The 23161-nt window shown below is 46.3% G+C and overlaps 2 protein-coding genes across 2 annotated transcripts in view; one reads left to right on the top strand and one right to left on the bottom strand.

Moving 5' to 3' along the window:
- Window positions 1–23161, top strand: part of PRAG1 (PEAK1 related, kinase-activating pseudokinase 1) — a 119565-nt gene that overhangs the window by 1301 nt on the left and 95103 nt on the right. The window lies entirely within an intron of this gene.
- On the bottom strand, window positions 394–3495 carry CLDN23 (claudin 23). The gene is made up of 2 exons (XM_083719829.1): window positions 3262–3495; window positions 394–1836 (listed from the first exon to the last, which is right to left on the bottom strand). The coding sequence occupies exon 2, from the start codon at window positions 1833–1835 to the stop codon at window positions 1065–1067; it is 771 nt and encodes a 256-aa protein (XP_083575955.1). The 5' UTR covers window position 1836; window positions 3262–3495; the 3' UTR covers window positions 394–1064.

Genomic DNA, 23161 nt, shown 5'->3' with positions numbered 1-23161 from the left:
TGGAGCAGGTTTCCCTGCGATTCCCTATCATGCATTCCTAACATGTTTTCTCTCTCCTAGGAAAACATTCCACATACTCCAACCAAATACCTGTTGCTTATTCTGATAGGCGGCCGTTTTAAGAAAATGAGTGCATGTAGAAAGGAAGGACTTGGGCTATTTACACACTATGAATTTAAAGCACATTCCCCACCCACTCAAAGAATCCTGGGAATTGTACTTTATCCCTCACAGAATTACAATTATCGGCACCCTTAAGTTAGTTCCCAACATTATTTGGTGGAGGGGTGGGGGCGGGTAAAGAGATGCTTTAAATGTGCTGCGAATCAAACAGTTGAGGGGTAAGGTGCGTTTTCCGAAGGCAAGATTCAGCTAGTGACGCCGTATAAATCACCATACAAAATATAACTTTTATTCCGTGCATATTGCATTTTTATGTATCCATCTGTAAATAGGAAAACAAGGCATCTCTTTGAGAGTACAGTCAAACCCTGAGGGATGATAGATTCCTGGTCTCTTACCAATTTAGTAAACAGAAGGTGGTGTTGCAGGGGGATGAAAGCAGGTCCGTTGCTGCAGAGGAGCCCTGCCCCCACTCCAGGATATTCCAGGGTCCTGAATTTTCAGCTTTCACCCAGTGTGCAAAAAACCATCTTGTCCATTTGCTTAACAAAGCTCTGGGGCACTCTTCAAGTAAATGTGTGCTAAAGCAATAAAACAATTGTGCTTGCTGCCCTACAAGCCCCTCCCCAATCCCCGAAATTGCACAGTGAAGAGGACCGCTCAAACTCCCTATCGCTTCCTCATGCAAGAGTGATTTAATTGCTGTCTTAATATAATGTTTAACCTGAGAGAAAGCGAAAAGAAAAGCGTAGAACCAGAATCTGTAGCAGTTTAGGGCTATGGCACCTGCTGGATTCACGAGCGAAAGAGGTAGGAAAAGGTCTTTGCCGGAATTAAAATTGTAGGCAAACTTTCTGCACTGGGTATCTTTGTTTTCCGAGCAGAGTTCCAGAAGGAATCTTTCTGCAGCTCGTTCCTTGCAAGACTGTCCCGGCTTAGGGCTATAAATCAGAATCGCAGGGAAACCTGCTCCAGTTACTGGGGTGTTCACTTTCCAGTACGTCCTGGGGGTTGGTGTAAGACCTGGGGGTTGGAGTCCTGTAATAATCCATTTGGAGCTCTGTGTTGCCAAAGGAGGGAGAAATGGCAGCCGTGGTCGCTGGGACCCTCTGACTGCTGGGTGGGTAGCTGTAATCCAGAGCTGCTTTCTTCAGCTTGCGCTCCTTGCAGCACTGAGCAAAGCTGAGCGATAGGGAGAAGCCCCCAATTATCTCCAGGCAGCTCCCTAAGTAGCCTAGCACCAGGCAGTAACCCACCCCTAGGCTACTCCCGGCCATGATGGGAAGGTTTTGGATGTCGTGATTGTACCAAGAGACGGCGATCAGGCTAAGCAGCCCGGAAACAAAGAGCAGCAGGCCGCCCAGCCCAGCCAGCAGGTACCGGGGCACATCCTGCCAGCAGCGAACGCCCAGCGAAGCCACAACCAACCCCAGGACCGTGACGGCCACAGAGGATGGCATCAGCCCTTTGGCGACTTGCACAGTCTGGTGGGAGAAGTACCCCAGCGTGTCCTTGATGTTGCACTGAGTCTTCTGGGTGCTTTGAAACTCGTTGCAGATGTCCCAGATGCCTTGGTGCTGGATCATGTCGTAGGCTTGGTCAGGGATGCGGCTCACATCCCTCCAGGCGGGAGCCAGAGTGCTGGTCAGGTTCAGGACGAGGCCGCAGGGGCCCAGGACGATGCCCACGATCATGGCGGTCGGCGTCCGCATCCTGCGCCAGGTGACAGCAGACAGAAGCTGTTATGGGTACAGACAGGTGACTGAAAAACCACCTGCTCTCAGAAAACAGTATACGTTCTGCTTGGCTGCTAGTATACGTTCTGCTTGGCAGGCTAGTATACGTTCTGCTTGGCTGTGTGGTGCCAGCCAGGCATCGTATCATTTATACCACACAAAGTCTGCAGCAGAACGCATCTACAGCCGTATAATAATAATAATAATAATAATAATAATAATAATAATAATTTATTATTTTTACCCTGCCCATCTGGCTGGGTTTCCCCAGCCACTCTGGGTAGCTCCCAACAGAATATTAAAAACATGATAAAACATCAAACATTAAAAACTTCCCTAAACAGGGATGCCTTCAGATGTCTTCTAAAAGTCGGATAGTTGTTTATTTCCTTCATATCTGATGGGAGGGCAGGCGCCACTCTACCAAGAAGGCCCTCTGCCTGGAACCTTACTTCTCAGCGTGAGGGAACCACCAGAAGGCCCTTGGAGCTGGACCTCAGTGTCTGGGCTGAACGATGGGGGTAGAGACACTCCTTCAGGGATACTGGGCCGAGGTCATTTAGGGCTCTAAAAGTCAGCACCAACACTTTGAATTGTGCTCGGAATTGTACTGGGAGCCAATGTATTTCAGGACCGGTGTCATTTATATGGTCTCGGCGGCCACTCCCAGTAACCAGTCTAACTATTGCATTCTGGATTAACTGTAGTTTCTGGGTCGCCTTCAAAGGTAGCCCCACATAGAACGCATTGCGGTAGTCTAAGCAGGAGATAACCAGAGCATGTACCACTCTGGCAAGGCAGCGTGCAGGCAGGTACAGTCACAGATAGTGTACCCGATGGAACTGGTAGACAGCTGCCCAGGACACAGAATAAAGGGAAGATTCACAGCGGGAAAGTAGTTACATTTGGGGGAGACCCGACTAAGCTTGCAAGGAAACCCATGAAGAGCGCAGCTGGAGAAGCTGCGGCCCAGATCCACAGAGGCAGAAGTCCCAAGGGACCAGCTGTTCCTTCCAAGAGCTGTTTTGTAGCCCAGGATTCCAGTGTTTTAAAGGAACATCTTGTCCTTTAAAAAATAACTTCAGACTTTTCCTGCCTTGGCTAGAGGGAGTGGGCTTTTATCCCTCTGCTCAGGTCAGCCTCCAGAGGACCTCAAGTCCACGCTCTCACCTGGTCCTCCCTCCACCCAACCAGCAAATTATTAATCGCCTAAGCAGTGATACTGTTGTCATACAGCACTCCAAAAGGTCACAGGCAGTGGGAGACGATTCCTGGTTCGTGGGATCTATCCTTATCCCAGGTTTAAGCTGATGCCTGTCCCTCCCTCTCCCCACCCACCTGCAAAAACCCTGTATTTAGCCCTGGCTTGGATACAGATATCAAGGGAGAAGCAGCTGTTTACCTGTCCTGCTGCAGACAACGCCTGCTGCAACTGTTGCTCGCTCTCTCCCTGCCGTGTGCACGGTTAAAAGAAACTGGCTAGTATGACCGAAACTTATGTGTGTACAGAGAAACCAGGCTAGCGCTGCAGCTGAGCTTGTTCTGGGTAGTATTTTATGGGGAAGAAAGGGAGGGGAGAGGAAACAGAAGTGGAACCGCGGAATCAGGAAAGGGTTGCCGTTACAGCTGATGCCAAGTCAGTGACTTCAGGAAGGTGGGGCTGGCTCTGAGCAACTTTGGAGCCGCACCTGTTTCCGTGTGATGATCGTGCTTAAGGATGAAGGCGGTGACTTTTATTGTCCTGAATAAAGGTTGGCTTTTATTGCTTAGGTAACAGCACACCAAAGCAATAAACACATACGAATCGAGACTGCAGATCTTTTGAAAGGTGGTTCTAGGAACTGGATGGCAAAACACGGAGAGGCACAGGTGAGGCTGTGTACACGGAGCAATCTGGATGCTCTTAATTAATTACCTTTGAGAGAAAGGGAGGGGGGAACGTGAAGTGCCCTGGGACAGGACAAATACACTGAAAAGAGCTGCATAAACAACTCAGTGGCCATGTTAGAAACCAAAGTCCTTTGTGATTTGGTGTAGGTAGTATAATGTAGTATAAACACAGACAACTGGGAAACACTGGCCTGCGAGTGTTCCAGTTGGAGAACAGCCTGTACCATGGACTTTGAAGACACCCGAACTCAGGATGAAAGGGAGAAACGTGCTAAGAGGAAGGCATGCTTGGCAAACCCTCACCGTGATCAACTCCCACCCGGAAACCTATGCCCCCACTGTGGAAGGATGTGTGGATCCAGAATTGGCCCCCACAGTCACTTACGGACTTACTGTTAAGACCGTGTTCATGGAAGACAATCTTACTTGGCTACGAGTGATTGCCAAAGAAGAAGACTATCTCAATTATATAAGAACAAACATGCTTCTAGGTTCATTTTTTATTCTATTTTTAAAGGAAAATCCAGTAATGGATATAGATAGATGATAGATAGAGATAGATAATAGAGATAGATAGATATAGATAGATAGATAGATAGATAGATAGATAGATAGATAGATAGATATAGATAGATAGATATAGATAGATAGATAGATAGATAGATAGATAGATAGATAGATAGATGATAGATGGATAGATGATAGATGATAGATAGATAGCAGGGTCCTCCCCAATCTTACTCGTCTGAGTGATTGCCAAAGAATAAGATTCCTTTAAGGTGCTTTGATTTCTTCATCCCACCAGTTTCTCTCTCGGGTTTTATTTGGTTTTCAACTAGCCAATGTAGCTGCGCCTTTAAGAGCAGCTGGATCTGAAGTCAGTAGCAATAGCTTTACTTGCTGCCTATTTCTGCACATTCTTTGCCATTGCAGTCACAAGAACAGGCCAAGTTCTCTCCCCCCCCCCCCCCCCGTGAGTGGGTAACTCTAGATGGCTGCAAACCTTTAGACAAGGCCCCTAACATGATATCCACAAGAAGCCTTCACCTGCAGAGCGCAATCGTCCTCTGGGTATATAAGGGGCGCTTATTTCCCGCTTGGACCACTGCAAAATGCTCTGTGTCACTTTGAAAGTGACTCAGAAACCGCAACTAATCCAGAATGCAGCAGCTAGGCTGGTGACTGGGAGCGGCTGCCGGGACCATATAATACCGGTTCTGAAAGACCTACATTGACTCCGAGGACATTTCTGAGCACAGTTCAAAGTGTTGGTGCTGACCTTTAAAGCCCTAAACAGCCTCATCCCAGTATACCCAAAGGAGCGTCTCCATCCCCATCGTCCAGCCAGGACACTGAGGTTCACCTCCGAGGGCCTTCTGGTGGTTCCCTCACTGCGAGAAGTGAAGCTATAGGGAACCAGGCAGAGGGCCTTCTCGGTAAAAACCAGGCAGAGGACCTTCATGGTGCCTGCCCCATGGCATGTCAGATGTGAAGGAAATAAACAACTGTCTGACTTTTAGAAGACATCTGAAGGCAGCCCTGTTTAGGAGAGTTTTTTATGTTTGAAGTTTTATTATGTTTCTGTATATGCTGGAAGCCACGCAGAGTGACTGGGGTAACAAATAATAAAATGATTATTAAAGTTATTTCAGGTGTCACGGTCCCAATCTGTATTGGCCTTTATATGCCAGAATCAGTACCTTGAACTTATCCCGGCAGCTAACTGGTAGCCAGTGCAATCATTTCAACTGTGGAGTGACGTGTTGGCGATATCCTGCTCCACTGAGCAGTCAAACCACTGCATGTTGTGCAGATTCTGGAACTCCCTCGAGGGTGGAAGTAGACCTGTTCATATTTCTCTTCACTGTGACCTCCCTTGAGTCAGAGTGTGTAAGATACTAAGGTAAAGGGACCCCTGACCATTAGGTCCAGTCGTGGCCGACTCTGGGGTTGCGGCGCTCATCTCGCTTTATTGGCCGAGGGAGCCGGCATACAGCTTCCGGGTTACGTGGCCAGCATGACTAAGCCACTACTGACGAACCAGAGCAGTGCACGGAAACGCCGTTTACCTTCCCGCCAGAGTGGTACCTATTTATCTACTTGCACTTGATGTGCTTTCGAACTGCTAGGTTGGCAGGAGCAGGGACCGAGCAACGGGAGCTCACCCCGTCGCAGGGATTCGAACCGCCGACCTTCTGATCGGCAAGCCCTAGGCTCAGTGGTTTTAACCCACAGCGCCACTACCACCCATCCAAATTCACCCAGTGGCGGTCCCTAAAATCTGTTGCAGAAGCAATTAGTTACATTAAGTTCAGGGTATCCAAGGAGCATTTCAAAAATTCAGAGCATGCATAGCCATTGGGACAGAACTTGCTGTGTCTGTCACAGGTTTTCCCAGGACACTAAAAGACCTAGAGCATGGAAACAGAAGCCACCTGTCGCTTGCTGGTGCAGCTAACACTGCGGGACATTTCTTGCATCCCAACTTCAGAGGGGAGTGATATAGCCCTTTGGGGGGGGGGGTAAATCTAATGATCTCCAGATTTTAATGGCAACAACTGAAAAGGGGTGCTTTTTCCTTTTTTGCCAAACTGGGGTAACAGACCCTCCAAGTTTCCCTATTTTCCAGGGGCAGTCCTGGATTTACAGAAGCTGTCCTGGTTTCTTATTTGAGCCCAGAATGTCCTGCTTTTCTTTAGGATGTCCCTGTTTTCATCGGAGAAATGTTGGAGGGTATGAGGCAGTCAAGGTGGGGGAAGAAACACAATGTGAAGATGAGCCTTGTTGAGGGCTTGGAATGGCTGCACTCCCATCGGAGGCCACTAGAGGGTAGGCAAAGACAAGGCAAAAACAAATCAAACCCCCTTTAACAGCTGTCAGTTAAGATTCCGCCATTCTGCTTAGGGTTTCTCCTATTCCCATGTCCATAAGCACACATTTGTACAAAATTTGCACATAACTAAATTTTGCGCATCTAGAAGTAATGACTAGAGTTTACATTTCACAGAGAGCAGGCGGATTAATTTCCCAACCTCATCACATGAAACAAAAGTTTTTCACCTCCAACACAGACCACCCAAATCAGTTCTTAAATTAGCTGATCCATTACCAATACAATAATCAATTCCCCCACCCCAAACCTTATTCTAAATTGGGATGGGAGGACCTGTCAGTTTCAGTTCTCTTCGTTCCGGGGCAGTTTGTGATTTATTTAGTTTAAATCCTTGCGAAAAGTCATCAACATTTTGGTTCAAATTTATCCAGATAAACTAATGTGCACATGCAGTTTTTACTACCACATATTACATATGCAGCTTTTACATATAAATAAATTATTGTTATTCATGTACACATTTCTTGCAAGCAATTTCCACTAAATTTTTGTGTTATTTCCGCTAATATATTTATTTCTATGCACAAATTTCCCTGGTTATATATATATATATATATATATATATATTTGCTTTCGTAGATTTTCACGGGTACAGGAATGCAGGTTTTGGTGTCCTCGGGTGTCTTCCCGTGTAAAAGTTGGGGTGTCTAGGCGACGTTTCGACGAGGTCTCACTCGTCATCTTCAGGCTGGTGCTTTCGGCTTCTTGTTACTGGAACAGAGCGGGATCTCAATGTTTGAGTTCCTATAAATACTGTAGAGGGGGTGTGGTGTCTAGCCTCCAATGTTCTGGGCAGAGAGGAAGTTCCCAGGCTAGTGTGCCTTTTCTTCTTTTGTTCCTTAATTACTTGAGAGATACCTTGAGTGATTTCTTGAGTGATATCCTGAGTACCACTTAGGTGGGTCATTAGGTGTGGATTAGTTGCTAAAGTCTTTGTGTCTTGACCTCTTGAACTTTGTGAAGAGTTTTCCTGAGAAGATGGCTGTATTGCACTTAGTTGTGCTTTGGCTTGGCTTCGTGTATAGGGGCGAGCTGTGGTTTTGTGGCTTGTGTCAGCCAGATCTGTGTAGGGATTGCAGGGGGGTGCAGCATCCGGAGGTGCCACCATGGATTGGCTACTGGATGGTGTCAGTAATTCATCTGTGGAGAGGGTCTGGGTTTGGGTCTGGTGTGGTTGATTGGTGTTGGCGTTCTGTGTGCCTCTGGATCTGGTGTCAGTTTTTGTGGGGAGGGCTAATTTCCAGATGTCTGGCAAGCGGGATGTGTCGTCACGCTTGTTCATGTTGTGAGGGTGTTTCTCTATCTCGATGGCTTCCATGATTATTCTCTTGTGGTGATGTTCCGTGTTAAAGAGCAATTTGGAATCTGCAAAATTAATTTCGTGTCCTGTTTCTTTCATGTGTTGGAAAAGAGAGGAAGTTTTTTCTTCTTTTTTGACGGCATTCTTGTGTTCTGCGATACGTGCATTTATTCGTCTGTTTGTTTGTCCAATGTACGTGGCTGGGCAGACTTTGCAGGGTATTTCATAGATCCCTTGGTTTTCCAACTGGATTTTATCCTTGGGGTTTCTGAGGATATTGGCTATTTTTTGGTTGGTGCAAAAGGCTGTTTTGATATTGTGTTTATGGAGGATTTTGCTAATTTTATCTGTAGTGCCCTTGATATAAGGAAGGAGGGCCATGCCATTGTTTTCTTCTGTGTCTTGGTTTTTGGGGGGTGTTTCCTTTTGGATTAGCTTCGTAATCCTGTTTTGCTGGTATCCATTGGCAATTAACACATTTGAGAGATTCTGTAACTCAGTTGTCAAGTGGTCTTTGTCAGCCAGGCGTTTGGTTCTGGAGATGAGAGTCTTGGCTACGGAGTTTATTTGTGCAGGGTGGTGGTGTGATTGTGCATGTAAGTAGCGGTTGGTGTGTGTTTTTTTCTGGTAGATAGTGTGTCCTAGGGAGCCATCAGGTTTTTTGTAGATTAGGACGTCAAGGAAGGATGCTGCACCCCCCTGCAATCCCTACACAGATCTGGCTGACACAAGCCACAAAACCACAGCTCGCCCCTATACACGAAGCCAAGCCAAAGCACAACTAAGTGCAATACAGCCATCTTCTCAGGAAAACTCTTCACAAAGTTCAAGAGGTCAAGACACAAAGACTTTAGCAACTAATCCACACCTAATGACCCACCTAAGTGGTACTCAGGATATCACTCAAGAAATCACTCAAGGTATCTCTCAAGTAATTAAGGAACAAAAGAAGAAAAGGCACACTAGCCTGGGAACTTCCTCTCTGCCCAGAACATTGGAGGCTAGACACCACACCCCCTCTACAGTATTTATAGGAACTCAAACATTGAGATCCCGCTCTGTTCCAGTAACAAGAAGCCGAAAGCACCAGCCTGAAGATGACGAGTGAGACCTCGTCGAAACGTCGCCTAGACACCCCAACTTTTACACGGGAAGACACCCGAGGACACCAAAACCTGCATATATATATATACACACACACACACACACTCTCTCTCACGCTGCGTGTGTGTGTGTGTACAGTATATGCTGTTACTGGTATAGGGACGCTGGTATACGACTTCCTGATCAGAAGGTCGGCGGTTCGAATCCCCGTGATGGGGTGAGCTCCCGTTGCCCGGTCCCTGCTCCTGCCAAACTAGCAGTTCGAAAGCATGTCAAAGTGCAAGTAGATAAATAGGTACCACTCCAGCGGGAAGGTAAACGGCGTTTCTGTGTGCTGCTCTGATTTGCCAAAAGCAGCTTAGTCATGTTGGCCCCATGACCTGGAAGCTGTCTGTGGACAAACGCCGGCTCCCTTGGCCAATAAAGTGAGATGAGCGCCGCAACCCCAGAGTCGGTCACGACTGGACCTAATGGTCAGGGGTCCCTTTACCTTTACCTATGTATTGGTATATGTATATGTATATGTATATGTATACACACACACGTGCAAAGTCCAAAGGATAGCTGTCTTCAGTTTTGCACACTGTTTCAGAAAGTGCAAGTTTTGTATGTTCACCTCCAAACATGAACTGAATTGAATGTCTCCCTCACTCCTTGATCCACAGTCCATTTTTGTTCCGTTTCCCCCATTCATTAATCCTTACAGGAGGTGTCTTGAGACCTTGTATCTAGTTTATCTGGTGGAGAAGAGGAAAGCCTCAGAGAGTGCTTAATCACACCTCCCTCCTTCAAAGCCAATCCAGCTTCCTTTTACCCAAGCCCTCTGAATTTTGGGCAGCTGGCATGACCTTCTGGCTCACAGAATGAACCGACGCATCAAGAAATTGCCTCCTCTGAATCTTTCCTCTGCCTTGGGATAGTCAAAAGAATGTGGAACGACAATATCTCAGGCCTCTACACCCCCCACAGCCTGGGGATTAGAATCCTTATTGACCCAACAGGGTACAATATGAGAAATTACACACATCATACACTGTATTTGGGGCACATGTTCAAAGATGAACAGTGGGTGGGTACCAGCCTTCCAGATCTAAGACTTTCACTAAGGTTTCCACATTGTCCAGCAAGGGGCAGCAACTACTGGTGAACAGATCAGGTCGAGAGCTGGGAGGGAGTTAGAAACAAGGCAAATAAGCAGAAAGAGAACAAAAGCTGTTCTGTCCTCTCCTTCCTCTAGTAATAGTATTGTATTCCCCTAGGGTTTCCCAAATGAGGGTATTTTCAGACTTCAGATGTGAAGTTCCTTTATTATGATGGGAGATCAACTCAGCTTTCTGGAGGAAAGTACTTGGTTGTTGCCAAACTTTCCTAGGGGAAAACACCAGCAGTTTCCCTGCTTGGGAAACACCAGCCCCTTCTTCCTGCTCCGATACGATACAATATATCTTTATTGCCATTGTCCCATACAGAACAACAAAATTGGAGGGGGAAAATCTACATAAGACATTCAAAACCAACAAGCCTGCTATCCCAGCTATCCCAACCTGGTTTGCCCCCTAAAAACTTTGATACCCCATTTTTAAAATACACAGAACCACAGAATTGTGGAGCTGGAAGGGACTCCTAAAGGTCTTCTAGTCCAGTGTTTCCCAACCTTGTGCCTCCAGATGTTTTTGGCCTACAACTCCCATCATCCCTAGCTAGCAAGACCAGTGGTCAGGGATGATGGGAGTTGTAGGCCAAAAACATCTGGAGGCACAAGGTTGGGAAACACTGTTCTAGTCTAGCCCCCTGCAATGCAGGAACTTCTTTGGCAATCACTCATAGCTAAGGAACAGTGGCGTAGCGTGGGTTGTCAGCACCCGGGGCAAGGCAAGTAATTTGCACCCCCTAACCCGTGGATTTTAGTAGGGGCAGAGAGCTGCGATTGCGAGCGCGCCCCCCCCAGATGTTGCGCCCGGTGCGGCCGGCCCCCCCTGCACCCCCCACGCTACGCCACTGCTAAGGAAGCATGCAGTCTGAGCAAGGACACAAATGCCACTAAAGGGAGCGCAGCTGTCATCCTCTAAACATGGCGGTACTCCAGCTCCCATCATAGAATTGGAGAATTGTAGAGTTAAAAGGGACCACAAGGGGCATCTAGTCCAACCCCCTGCCATGCAGGAATCTTTTGCCCAACATGGGGCTTTCACATACAACCCTAAGAGTCTCATGCTCTACTCACTGAGCTGCCAAGGCAAAGCTCAGCCCAACCATCATGGCCAACAGTCATGGCTGATGGGAGTATCTGAGCGCAGTGCCAGAGTTACACACAGTCAAAGCTTGGGTTACAGATGCTTCAGGTTGCATTTTCGGGTTACGGACGCGCCGAAACCCAGAAGTACAGGAACGGGTTACTTCTGGGTTTCAGCGCATGCGCAGAAACACTAAATTGCGCTTTGCACATGCGCAGAAGCGCCAAATCGTGACCCGCGCGTGCGCAAACGCGGCACTGCAGGTTGCGGACACTGCGAGTTGCGAACGTGCCTCCCGCACGGATCACGTTCACAACCCGAGCGCCCACTGTCTAAGCTAAACAAGCTATAGCTTAGGGCTCCACTCTCTTGCCCCCTCTCCCAATTTCACTATTACTATGCTTCTTCTTAATTGTATTTCAGTTCAACAATTACTTTGATAAAATACATACTTTGTTATGTGCAAATGGCTTTAGATACCTGTTAGGTCCATAAATTACCATACAGGATAAATTCAACACAAAAAACAGCAACAATTTGTTGTTGACAAAGGGCATATAAAGGGCCCCATTACCTTCAGTAGCTTAAGGCCCTCTGCAACTCCTTGCCATTCCTGAGTCCAGCAGAAGTTGCATGAATTATGCCATATTATAAAAACAATGCTAGTTTGTATAATTTATTCAGGGCACAGCTTCAGTTTTTTCTTGTCATGGGATCTGCAGATGATGATTATTATTTTACTGTTTTGAGGTGCACGCGGCCTGATAGACTGCTTTTGAATAGGAAAGTTCCATTTAATCTCTAATAGAAATTGAGAGACTTTATCCTGCATTACTTTGTATACCCTTTAAAAACAACAACACCCGAAGCTAAAAAAATCACTATAGAGTATCTTCTTCTGTTCCTTTTCCCAAAGTATTTCCTCGCATTCGTGTTTCAGGCCCCATCTGTATAGTACTTCTAAAGCAGTATCATGCCATTTTTACAGTAATGGTTTCCCACAAAGGATCCCGTAGTCTGTTAAGGCTGCTCAGAGAAGACCCCAATTCCACTCAGAGAGCTACATTTCCCATAATTCCCTGGGAAGAGGGTTTGATTGTTAAGCTACTTTGAGAATTGCACCTGTGTGAGGGAATTAGCATCTCCTAACGACTCGCAGATTTGTCGGAAGAAATATCAACAACCTCAGATATGCAGATGACACAACCTTGATGGCAGAAAGTGAGGAGGAATTAAAGAACCTTTTATTGAGGGTGAAAGAGGAGAGCGCAAAATATGGTCTGAAACTCAACATCAAAAAAACGAAGATCATGGCCACTGGTCCATTCACCTCCTGGCAAATAGCAGGGGAAGAAATGGAGGCAGTGAGAGATTTTACTTTCTTGGGCTCCATGATCACTGCAGATGGTGACAGCAGACACGAAATTAAAAGATGCCTGCTCCTTGGGAGAAAAGCAATGACAAACCTAGACAGCATCTTAAAAAGTAGAGGCATCACCTTGCCAACAAAGGTCCGTATAGTAAAAGCTATGGTTTTCCCAGTAGTGGTGTATGGAAGTGAGAGCTGGACCATAAAGAAGGCTGATCGTCGAAGAATTGATGCTTTTGAATTATGGTGCTGGAGGAGACTCTTGAGAGTCCCATGGACTGCAAGAAGATCCAACCTATCCATTCTTAAGGAAATCAGCCCTGAGTGCTCACTGGAAGGACAAATCGTGAAGCTGAGGCTCCAATACTTTGGCCACCTCATGAAAAGAGAAGACTCCCTGGAAAAGACCCTGATGTTGGGAAAGATTGAGGGCACAAGGAGAAGGGGACGATAGAGGACGAGATGGTTGGACAGTGTTCTCGAAGCTACCAGCATGAGTTTGACCAGACTGCAGGAGGCAGTGGAAGACAGGAGTGCCTGGCGTGCTCTGGTCCATGGGGTCACGAAGAGGCGGACACGACTAAACGACTAAACAACAACAACAACTTGCAGCACCTTTAACAAACTACAGTTCCCATGATTCTTGGGGGGGAGCCATAGCTATTTCAACTGGCATAATACTACTTTAAATGTATAGCACAGATTAGTCCTCAGACTCATGTATATTCCTGCACGTTTTTTGTTTTCACAAAAGCGGGGAGTTGTCAGACCTCTGGTTCTGGAAAAGCAGCATTCCTCTGTGGCTCTTGAAAAGAAAGCAACGGTGAATTGAAAACGGAAATTAAATTTAATAGGCACATAGATCATGGGCAAACCCAGGAGAGCAAGGGGGCTGCCCAAACACGATCTGACGGAGATCTCGTTTTGGAACGGTGCCGTATTTCTTCCAGTCAGTGAATACTTCTTGGTGGCCTGCAGCAAAAGCCTTGTGGCTTGTTTTTGGTATTGGTTAAATTAATTGTTCAGTGAACTACTAGCGATACTAATCAAACAATTTGTTTCTGGTGCCCTGCCAACTCTGGAGAATCAAAAGGAGCAGAGGGAACAGACGGGGAAGTTCAGTGCTTTGGCTCAAGCCAAGATAAGCTACATTTGTGGCCGCGGGATTTTATTTGTGGATGGATATCAGGCAAGGGAATGAACTGTTGGATGGCTTGGTTCTCCTAAGGAGGGCTTAGGAAGTCTGGGGTGCTGAACGGGATAGACCATAGCTGTCAACTTTCAGATTTGAAAATAAGGGATCAGCAGCCTCGAAAAGGGACGCGGGTGGCGCTGTGGGTTAAACCACAGAGCCTAGGACTTGCCGATCAGAAGGTCGGTGGTTCGAATCCCCGTGACGGGGTGAGCTCCCGTTGCTCAGTTCCAGCTCCTGCCAACCTAGCAGTTGGAAAGCACGTCAAAGTGCAAGTAGATAAATAGGTACCACTCCAGCGGGAAGGTAAATGGCGTTTCCATGCGCTGCTCTGGTTTGCCAGAAGTGGCTTAGTCATGCTGGCCACATGACCCGGAAGCTGTATGCCGGCTCCCTCAGCCAATAAAGCGAGATGAGCGCCGCAGCCCCAGAGTCGGTCACGACTGGACCTAATGGTCAGGGGTCCCTTTACCTTTTTTAGCCTCGAAAATAAGGGATCAGCAGCCTCACCTGTCCCGCGGACAGTCTACGGGATATCTAACAATCCGGGATAGCAGCAGGAAACGGCGCTGGAATAAGGGAATTTCCCGCAAAAAAATGAAAGGTTAACAGCTATGGGGTAGACCAGTCAGAGGAGGCGAGGCCAGCAACTGGCAGTCTTTGTGCCAAGCCTACAGCCCCCACAATGCATACAATTTTACTTAAAAAAAGAAAAAAAAAACTTTCAACGTAGCATCCCCAGGTGAAGGCACAGGATCAGAGGTTAACCACCTCCTCTTTTCCCACGTGCTGTGCACCATGTAGGATTGTCACTCATCCCTAGGAAAATGGGATTGCTCTATTTTTGGACAAAGGTTCCCCCTATCCCATTTGGACTTGAAAGCTTTTCTCCCATATTTGAGCTTGGAAGGCCCAAAATGGGGGTTGTAATTATTATTTTGTTTGTTTGTTTGTTTGTTTGTTTGTTTGTTTGTTTATACATACCGCACCCATCTGGCTGGGTTTCCCCAGCCACTCTGGGCGGCTTCCAACAAAACACTAAAATACAATAACCTATTAAACATTAAAAGCTTCCCTACACAGGGCTGCCTTTAGATATCTTCTAAAAGTTTGGTAGTTATTTTTCTCTTTGACATCTGGTGGGAGAGTGTTCCACAGGGCGGGCGCCACTACCGAGAAGGCCCTCTGCCTGGTTCCCTGTAACTTGGCTTCTCGCAGTGAGGGAGCCGCCAGAAGGCCCTCGGTGCTGGACCTCAGTGTCCGGGTAGAATGATGGGGGTGGAGACGCTCCTTCAGGTATACTGGACTGAGGCCGTTTAGGGCTTTAAAGGTCAGCACCAACACTTTGAATTGTGCTCGGAAACGTACTGGGAGCCAGTGTAGGTCTTTCAAGACAGGTCTTATATGGTCTTGGCAGCCGCTCCCAGTCACCAGTCTAGCTGCCGCATTCTGGATTAATTGTAGTTTCTGGGTCACCTTCAAAGGTAGCCCCACGTAGAGCGCATAGCAGTAGTCCAAGTGAGAGATAACCAGAGCATGCACCACTCTGGCAAGACAGTCTGTGGGCAGGGAGGTTCTCAGCCTGCGTACCAGATGGAGCTGATAAATTGACCTGCGCCTCCATGGACAGCTGTGAGTCCAGAATGACTCCCAGGCTGCGCACCTAGTCCTTCAGGGGCACAGTTACCCAATTCAGGACCAGGGAGTCCTCCACACCTGCCTGCCTCCTGTCCCCCAAAGACAGTATCACTGTTGGTGCAGATGACGAGGAGCCTGGCCTGGTGTGAGCGACAACAGAAAGAAGGAGCTACTTTCTCTCCCTCCCTCCTTCCTTCCCTCTCGTTGGTGCTCCTCCTCAGCTGCCGCCGCCACCAGTCTAACATGGTGCAGGTTGCAATGTTCAATCTCAGGCATTTCCACATAGGGCTGGGAGAGATTTCCTGTCTGAATTCCTGAAGGGCCTTTGCTAGTCAGTGGCTACAGTACCAGCCTAGAGAAACCAGTGGCCTGACTCACCTTCCTACAGAAGGCTTTCTTCCATGATACTGGTGAATAATCAAACTCAATTGGAAGGGGGTTCTCCAAAATGGTTGCTGTTATGTACTGACTTGAATAGGATCCAGAATGCAGCAGCCTGATTGGTCCACAGGAGCCATCCAATCCAGCTTCAGGTGGAAGTGAATCCGCAACCTGATTGGCCTACAGGCGAATCCCGGAATCAGCCAATCACATGGGGCCCATTGTGTAAATAATGTATATAAAGCAGACATTCTGGGGGAACTTCCATTCCTCCTCACTACTACGAGCTGAATAAAGAGCATGAAATCCACTCTCGACTCCGAGTATATTTCAGTTGCCACCACAGCTGGCCTTGAAGTCCTTGACGTAATCAAGAGGACGGAAACCACATTAGTTGGGATTAAGCTGGCTGCCTTTCTCGGCCCTTTCACCTTTTCCCTCTTTAATGTGGTTTTCTTCAAGCTCAGGTTCAGCACTCTCTTGGACAATTAGTGTGTGATTAATCGACATAAGATACCCGCCCTTTCCTTTCTACATCTACCATATGTGGGAGCCAAAGATCATGACTAAGGTTAAGAAATGGTGCACGTGCTTCGATATCGCTGGCTGGCAGTCCTTCCCTAATTCTTTGTGCTTTCTCATGGCTAGCAGAAATCCATGGCTGACAGGACTTCATCAGTGATTCTGAGTGCAGGTTACTCTGGGTTACAGCAATGTTGTGGTGTGTTGTTCTTAAAGCAGAATATCTGCAGGTCTGTGCTCCGTGGGCTTTCTAGTTTGAGGGGGAAACAGATAAGGAGAAATCTGATAAACGTTGTTTATTATTAAAATTTATATCCCACCCTTCGCCCTAAGGTCACAGGGTGGTGATACAACATCACATGCCATAAAGGATAAATAGAGTCAATTAACTCAATATTAAATCACTAAAACCAGTACGTAGCCATTTCTCTCGTAGTACTTATCTGAAGAACAACACAAATTAACATTGTCATTTGATATTTTTTTAACTGACCAATTTATTGATGTGTTATTGATGTTTTTACTGATGTTATCGTAGCACTGTAGCATGTGTCCTTATGTTGTACACTGCCTTGTTATATTTCTTAAGAAAGTGCAGTTTGTAAATGTTTAAGTGTAAATCACAAATATCTGCTACTGATGCTCAAAGGATTGATGAAGTAAGGAAGTTTTCAGGTGTCACTGCAACCCACTCAGCACAGCAGCCTGTTTGAGAGAGAAACAGATTCAAAAGTGAGGAGGCCACAACTGAGAAGGCCCTATTCCAGGTTCCTGTTAACTGGATCACTCTTGTTGATGATACAACTAATAGGACTTCCCTGGCCAATTTCAGGTCAAGGGCAGGATAGATCCATGTGAAGGAAGTAAACAGAGGTCACATCCACACTAAACATTTAAAGCAGTCCTATACCACTTTAACAGATATTACTTCCCTCAAAGGATCCTGGGAACTGTAGTTTGTTAGGGTGCTGAGAGTGTTTAGGCAACCCCATTGCAGAGCTACACTTCTCAGCATCCTCAACAAACAACAGCTTCCAGGATTCTTTGAGGGAAGCTATGATTGTGCTTTAAATGGATTGTGACCAAAGGAAAATATTCTCCCTATTTAATAATGCTAATTAGTCAGGTAGCAAGACACCCAGTAAAATGAATGGGCACTAGGTTGAGCCAATAGGAAGTTCTTTGAACAGGGGATTACCAACTTAGAGAATTAAATGTGGTGACAGACACAAACTCAGGTGGCTTTTTAAAGAGGATTAGATATGGAAGATAGGTCTTCAATAGCCACTACAGTCAAATGGAGCCTCTGTTTTCAGAAGCAGCTATGCCTCTGAGTATCATACTCTGAGGTAAATGTGAGCAGGCTGCTTCACTTGTGACTTTGCAGAGGCATCATGTTGGCTGCTGTCTGAAGAAAACCACTGGGCTTCTTTAACAGTGCAGGTCCACACCATACATTTAATCTAAAGCACACTCAATCCACATTTAAAGGACATACTCCCCTCCAGCCCCTCCCCCAAAAAAACCTGGCAACAGCAGTTTGTTAAAGGCACTGGGAATTAAAGCCTTGTGGTGGCGGAACTACAGTTCCCAGCGTTCTTTAGGGGTTGTCATGTGCCTTAAATGTGCTTTGGATGTGCTTTAAATGCATCTGAGCCAGCAAAGCTCAAGCTTCTGTAGATGACCTGGGTTCCCACCTCTGTCTCATCTCATAATTCATAATATCAAGTCCGTATCCTGCAGGCAATCTCTTCACAGGCTTCCTGTTTCCCCGCCTCGAAAGATTGGCTGTGTGTTGTGGCAGTGGAGATTGTTGAGCAATTTGTACCTTGCAGTTCCTGTTTATGCATCTCTTGTTGTCCCTGGGAACAGGCACACATCAAGTGCTGGGATTCCTTTTGTCACAGTGCAGTGGTGGCAGTTAAGAGATTTGTGGCATTAGCACTAAAATCATTTGATCTGAAGCAAGTGGTGGGGGACCTCAAGTTGTGGTCTGAAGCAAGTTGTGGGTAATCTTAGTGCTATATTATTATTATTATTATTGTTGTTGTTGTTGTTGTTGTTGTTGTTGTTGTTATTTATACCCTGCCCATCTGGCTGGGTTTCCCCAGCCACTCTGGGCAGCTCTCAACAGAATATTAAAACATCAAACATTAAAAAGCTTCCCTAAACAGGGCTGCCTTCAGATGTCTTCTAAAAGTCAGATAGTTGTTTATTTCCTGGACATCTGATCAGAGGGCGTTCCACAAGGCGGGTGCCACTCTCAAGAAGGCCCTCTGCCTGATTCCCTGTAACTTCACTTCTTGCAGTGAGGGAACCGGCCGAAGGCCCTTGGAGCTAGACCTCAGTGTCCAGGCTGAATGATGGGGGTGGAGATGCTCCTTCTGGTATACTGGGCAGAGGCCACTTAGGGCTTTAAAGGTCAGCACCAACACTTTGAATTGTGTTCAGAAATTAAGTACTTAACCCAAGGTACTACTGTATCTGACTTTAGAAGACACCTGAAGGCAGCCCTGCGTAGAGAAGTTTTAATGTTTGATGTTTTGCTGTGGTTTTATAATTTGTTGGAAGCTGCCCAGAGCCACCCAGTGAGATGGGCTGGCAACATTATTATTATTATTATTATTATTATTATTATTATTATTATTGTAGCATAGCGTAGGATGGGAGATGACCACAGGCAGCAATCCTTGAGGTGAGAACAGAGGTGTGTCCGTTTCCCTCTGTGAAACATTGGAAACTGTGGTATTTTTTCTTCCTGCCATTCCACCAAAGATATGGGGAATTGTTTCCTTGATAAGAAGAGAAATACTCCATCATTGCACATGGAATGCTAAATGCAGCTTTTCTGAGTAGAGCACGGAGCCTACGGGCTCAAAAGTATGTCTAATAAAGGGGGGGGATCACGCCCCACAACAGCATTTCTGCAGCATTCGTGCTTTATGGATTTATGGAAATGCATGCTGAGAACTCTGCTGCTCCAAAATACACAGAGGAATTCCTGCTATTTATAATCCTAAAATAAAAAGGAAGTTATTGGGACGGAGGACGGGAGGTAACAAAACACTGGCATCTAGTTAGGAATGTGAAAGCTTGGGTTTCAGCAATTGTAGGAAGACAAGTTTCATTCATTTTGCCTGACATGCTGGAAACTGGCCACTTGCTGTGGATCAGGAGCTCATTGATGTATCTGTGATGCCGAGTGAGAATCACTAGCTCAAAAGCTGAGATGGCCACTTAAATTCAAGAGCCCTGTGATTTAAGTTCCTAGGCAGACACAGACTGAAAACCTAATCCCAGCTGCCCTGGGTGGCTGAAGCAACCCAATCAGATCAGCGGGGTATAAATAATAATAATAAATTATCATTATTAAATAGTAAAGGTAAAGGTAAAGGTAAAGGGACCCCTGACCATTTATCTACTTGCACTTTGAAGTGCTTTCGAACTGCTAGGTTGGCAGGAGCAGGGACTGAGCAACGGGAGCTCACCCCGTGGCGGGGATCCGAACTGCCGACCTTCTGATCGGCAAGTTCTAGGCTCTGTGGTTTAACCCACAGCGCCACCAGCGTCCCTAAATTATTAAATAGGACACCACTATTTTCATTGGATAAATGTTGACAGGTTTGTTACTGTGTCACTTACCAGTTGTCCATTGAGAAGTACAGGTTCTTGTGTGACCTTTGTTTTGAAATCCACCAACCTACAGTCAAGTCTCTCCCTTTGTCAAGAAGAATATTTACTTGGTTTCTTTTCTTATTTTTAAATGGTACTACTTTACAAGGCTCTCTCAAAGCAGTTCACAAAAGAACACCACTAGACATTTTGCAGACAGGGCACCAAGTTATGCCACAGGATCACATTTGGTAGGGTAGATTGTGGCCCTACGTGTTATGGGGAATCTGGAATTGGAAAGTGTCTCAAACTATAACCTGGCCTTATACTGTCATGGTCCAAAAATCAAGAGTAGGAAAATGAGAAACTGAGAGGAAACAATACTGACCAATTTGCCCATTCCTATCATTAGCCACAAATTTAAAAGATGCCTGCTTCTTGGGAGAAAAGCGATGACAAACCTAGACAGCATCTTAAAAAGCAGAGACATCACCTTGCCAACAAAGGTCCATGTAGTTAAAGCTATGGTTTTCCCAGTAGTGATGTATGGAAGTGAGAGCTGGACCATAAAGAAGGCTGATCGCTGAAGAACTGATGCTTTTGAATTATGGTGCTGGAGGAGACGCTTGAGAGTCCCATGGACTGCAAGAAGATCAAACCTATCCATTCTTAAGGAAATCAGCCCTGAGTGCTCACTGGAAGGACAGATCCTGAAGCTGAGGTTCCAATACTTTGGGCACCTCATGAGAAGAGAAGACTCCCTGGAAAAGACCCTGATGTTGGGAAAGATGGAGGGCAGAAGGAGAAGGGGACAACAGAGGACGAGATGGTTGGATAGTGTTCTCGAAGCTACCAGCATGAGTTTGACCAAACTGCGGGAGGCAGTGGAAGACAGGAGTGCATGGCGTGCTCTGGTCCATGGGGTCACAAAGAGTTGGACACGACTAAACGACTAAACAACAACAAAGCATTGTGTGACAATGGCACACTCTTCTCACTGCCAGAACTTTTGGAAATGCTACATGAGACCATCTCAGTGACAGTCCAGCAACCAACTCTGTACTAAAACTGTCCACGCATTAATGGAGCTGTCTGAAAATTAACTCATCTGCCACATATGAGACTATGGTGAATGACCATAGTGTCATATCAACTGAATGAAAGGAAATCAAATGCCATTTTTTCTAATAGTAGACACATACATGCTGCTTCCTTCCAGGGGTCAATTTTCCAGCATGTCAAGTAAATACCTTATTTTAAAATTATATCCTGCAGGCGGTAATGCGATGCCTGACTATGTTATCCTAATTAAATGGCTCGCAGCACACCCTGTAAACTTCAAACCAGGTCTGTGCTTCTGTTCTGAAATGAATACCACCACCCGTCGGATTCTTCTGTTCAGACGCCTGTTGCAGATGGCGCAGGCATAATAAAGCACTTGTCTCGGCAGTTATGCGAAGTCTGCAAAAAGTTTCCCAGACAGAAGTTGCTTTGCAACATGATGTTAAACTCAGAGCTGGCCCTACCATTAGACAGAATGAGGCAACTGCTTCAGGCGGCAGATAGCTGGGGGGCAGTGGAGAGGTGCTGGACGGCAGAGCTGCCTTAAGCTATGTGGGCCGCCTTAAGATAACCTGCTCTCTTCAGGTGCAGTGGGAGGTGATGGGCTCTATTTACAGTGTTGAAGTAAGACGCAACAGCCAGCCCAGTCAGACCTTGTACATGGAATGGGGAAAGGTAGCATCTTATAATTCACCCCAGGCAGCAAAATATTATGGACCGGTCTTGTTGCCACTGTAGGTGCTTGATGCAAGAGTTAGCGTGACACAGTACCCCTGCTCTGCCATCTAGGCTAACCTTCTGGTCCATTTAAAGGTAAAGGGACCCCTGACCATTAGGTCCAGTCATGGCCGACTCTGGGGTTGCGGCGCTCATCTCACTTTACTGGGCGAGGGAGCCGGTCCCTTTACCTTTTTATAGGCACTCTACCTGTGACAGCTCATTCACATGTAAATGCCACCACCTGGTACTTTGACTGGTATAGGCACACTAACATAGGTAGACACATAGAGGCTGCATTGCAGTATGTAGGTGATAAACTTAGGAGCCCTAATCCATCTCTAGTTGTGTGTTTTTTAAGCATCTCTGTGCTGCAACTAGAATGTAGGTGGAGAGAGATGTTTCGATATGCATTTCAATGTACAGCCTAATGAAAGCAAGGTAACGCAGAGAAATGGCGTTCACATTCAGAAGCAAGTTCTGATGTGTGTTTCGCTGTGCCTCTGACTTCTGTTATATTATTTATTACAACATGTATACCCCACAGTTCCTCCAAGGAGGACTGGGATGAGGAGCTTAAAGAGACACTTCAGAAGTTGTTTGCTGTAATCATTAGCCTAATGAATCCACCCTGAGCATCCAATCTCCCATGTTGACGTAGCCGTTGAGAAAGATGATAAACGAACCTGAGCTTTCCAGTGGCATGACATGTAAACAGAAGCCATCAGGCCTAGTTAATGCCCTTTCCTAAATGCTATCTTTTGGACGAAATAAGTAATCGAGCCGTAAGCAATGCAATTAGAGGTTCTTTGCCAGAGAAAAACCGTTGGGAGGAAATGGCCTAGGAATGTCAAAAGGACAGGAGCATAATGTATTTGGGGAGTGGGGAGCACTTCAGAGAACATTTGTAGATCTTGTGCCAATTGTTCCGCCTTTTCCTTAGCTACCATTTCTTATAGCGCTCTCTCATTAAATTTGCCTTCATTTGGATCAGCGGATTATTAACAGTACATTACTCTGGCATCCCAGTCATGAAGGAGAATGAACCTAAGACCCCAAAAGCAGCATGATCAAATCACAGGGCAGATTACATGGCCACACCTGATCCAGATCTTAAGCAAACATCACACTGTTCACAGCATGCCTAGAGGAATGCGCAGGCCTCCCTCATTTAGAATGGTAATATAATTGGCAGGCATCTTTAGCGAGAGAGAATCATCCCCTGTGGCTCAATTAATCCTGCCAGACCCTTAAGACTATATACCATCTCTAGAGTTTGTTCCTATTAATCACACAGCGCGATCAATGCGCATGGTGTCTTGCAGGGAAACGGAAACAACAAAGGGAGATCTCTGCCCCAAAGCATTTCCAATCTAAGCATCCGACAG

The sequence above is a fragment of the Podarcis gaigeae genome, assembly GCF_964106915.1.
Source record: "Podarcis gaigeae genome assembly, chromosome: 17".
Lineage (NCBI taxonomy): Eukaryota > Metazoa > Chordata > Lepidosauria > Squamata > Lacertidae > Podarcis > Podarcis gaigeae.
Note: the sequence above shows the minus strand (reverse complement) of the source record. Positions and strands in the feature narration are given on the sequence as shown.

Bases quoted from the DNA above. Each gene is read 5' to 3' on its own strand.
- CLDN23 (XM_083719829.1), bottom strand. From the start codon at position 1,835: ATGCGGACGCCGACCGCCATGATCGTGGGCATCGTCCTGGGCCCCTGC.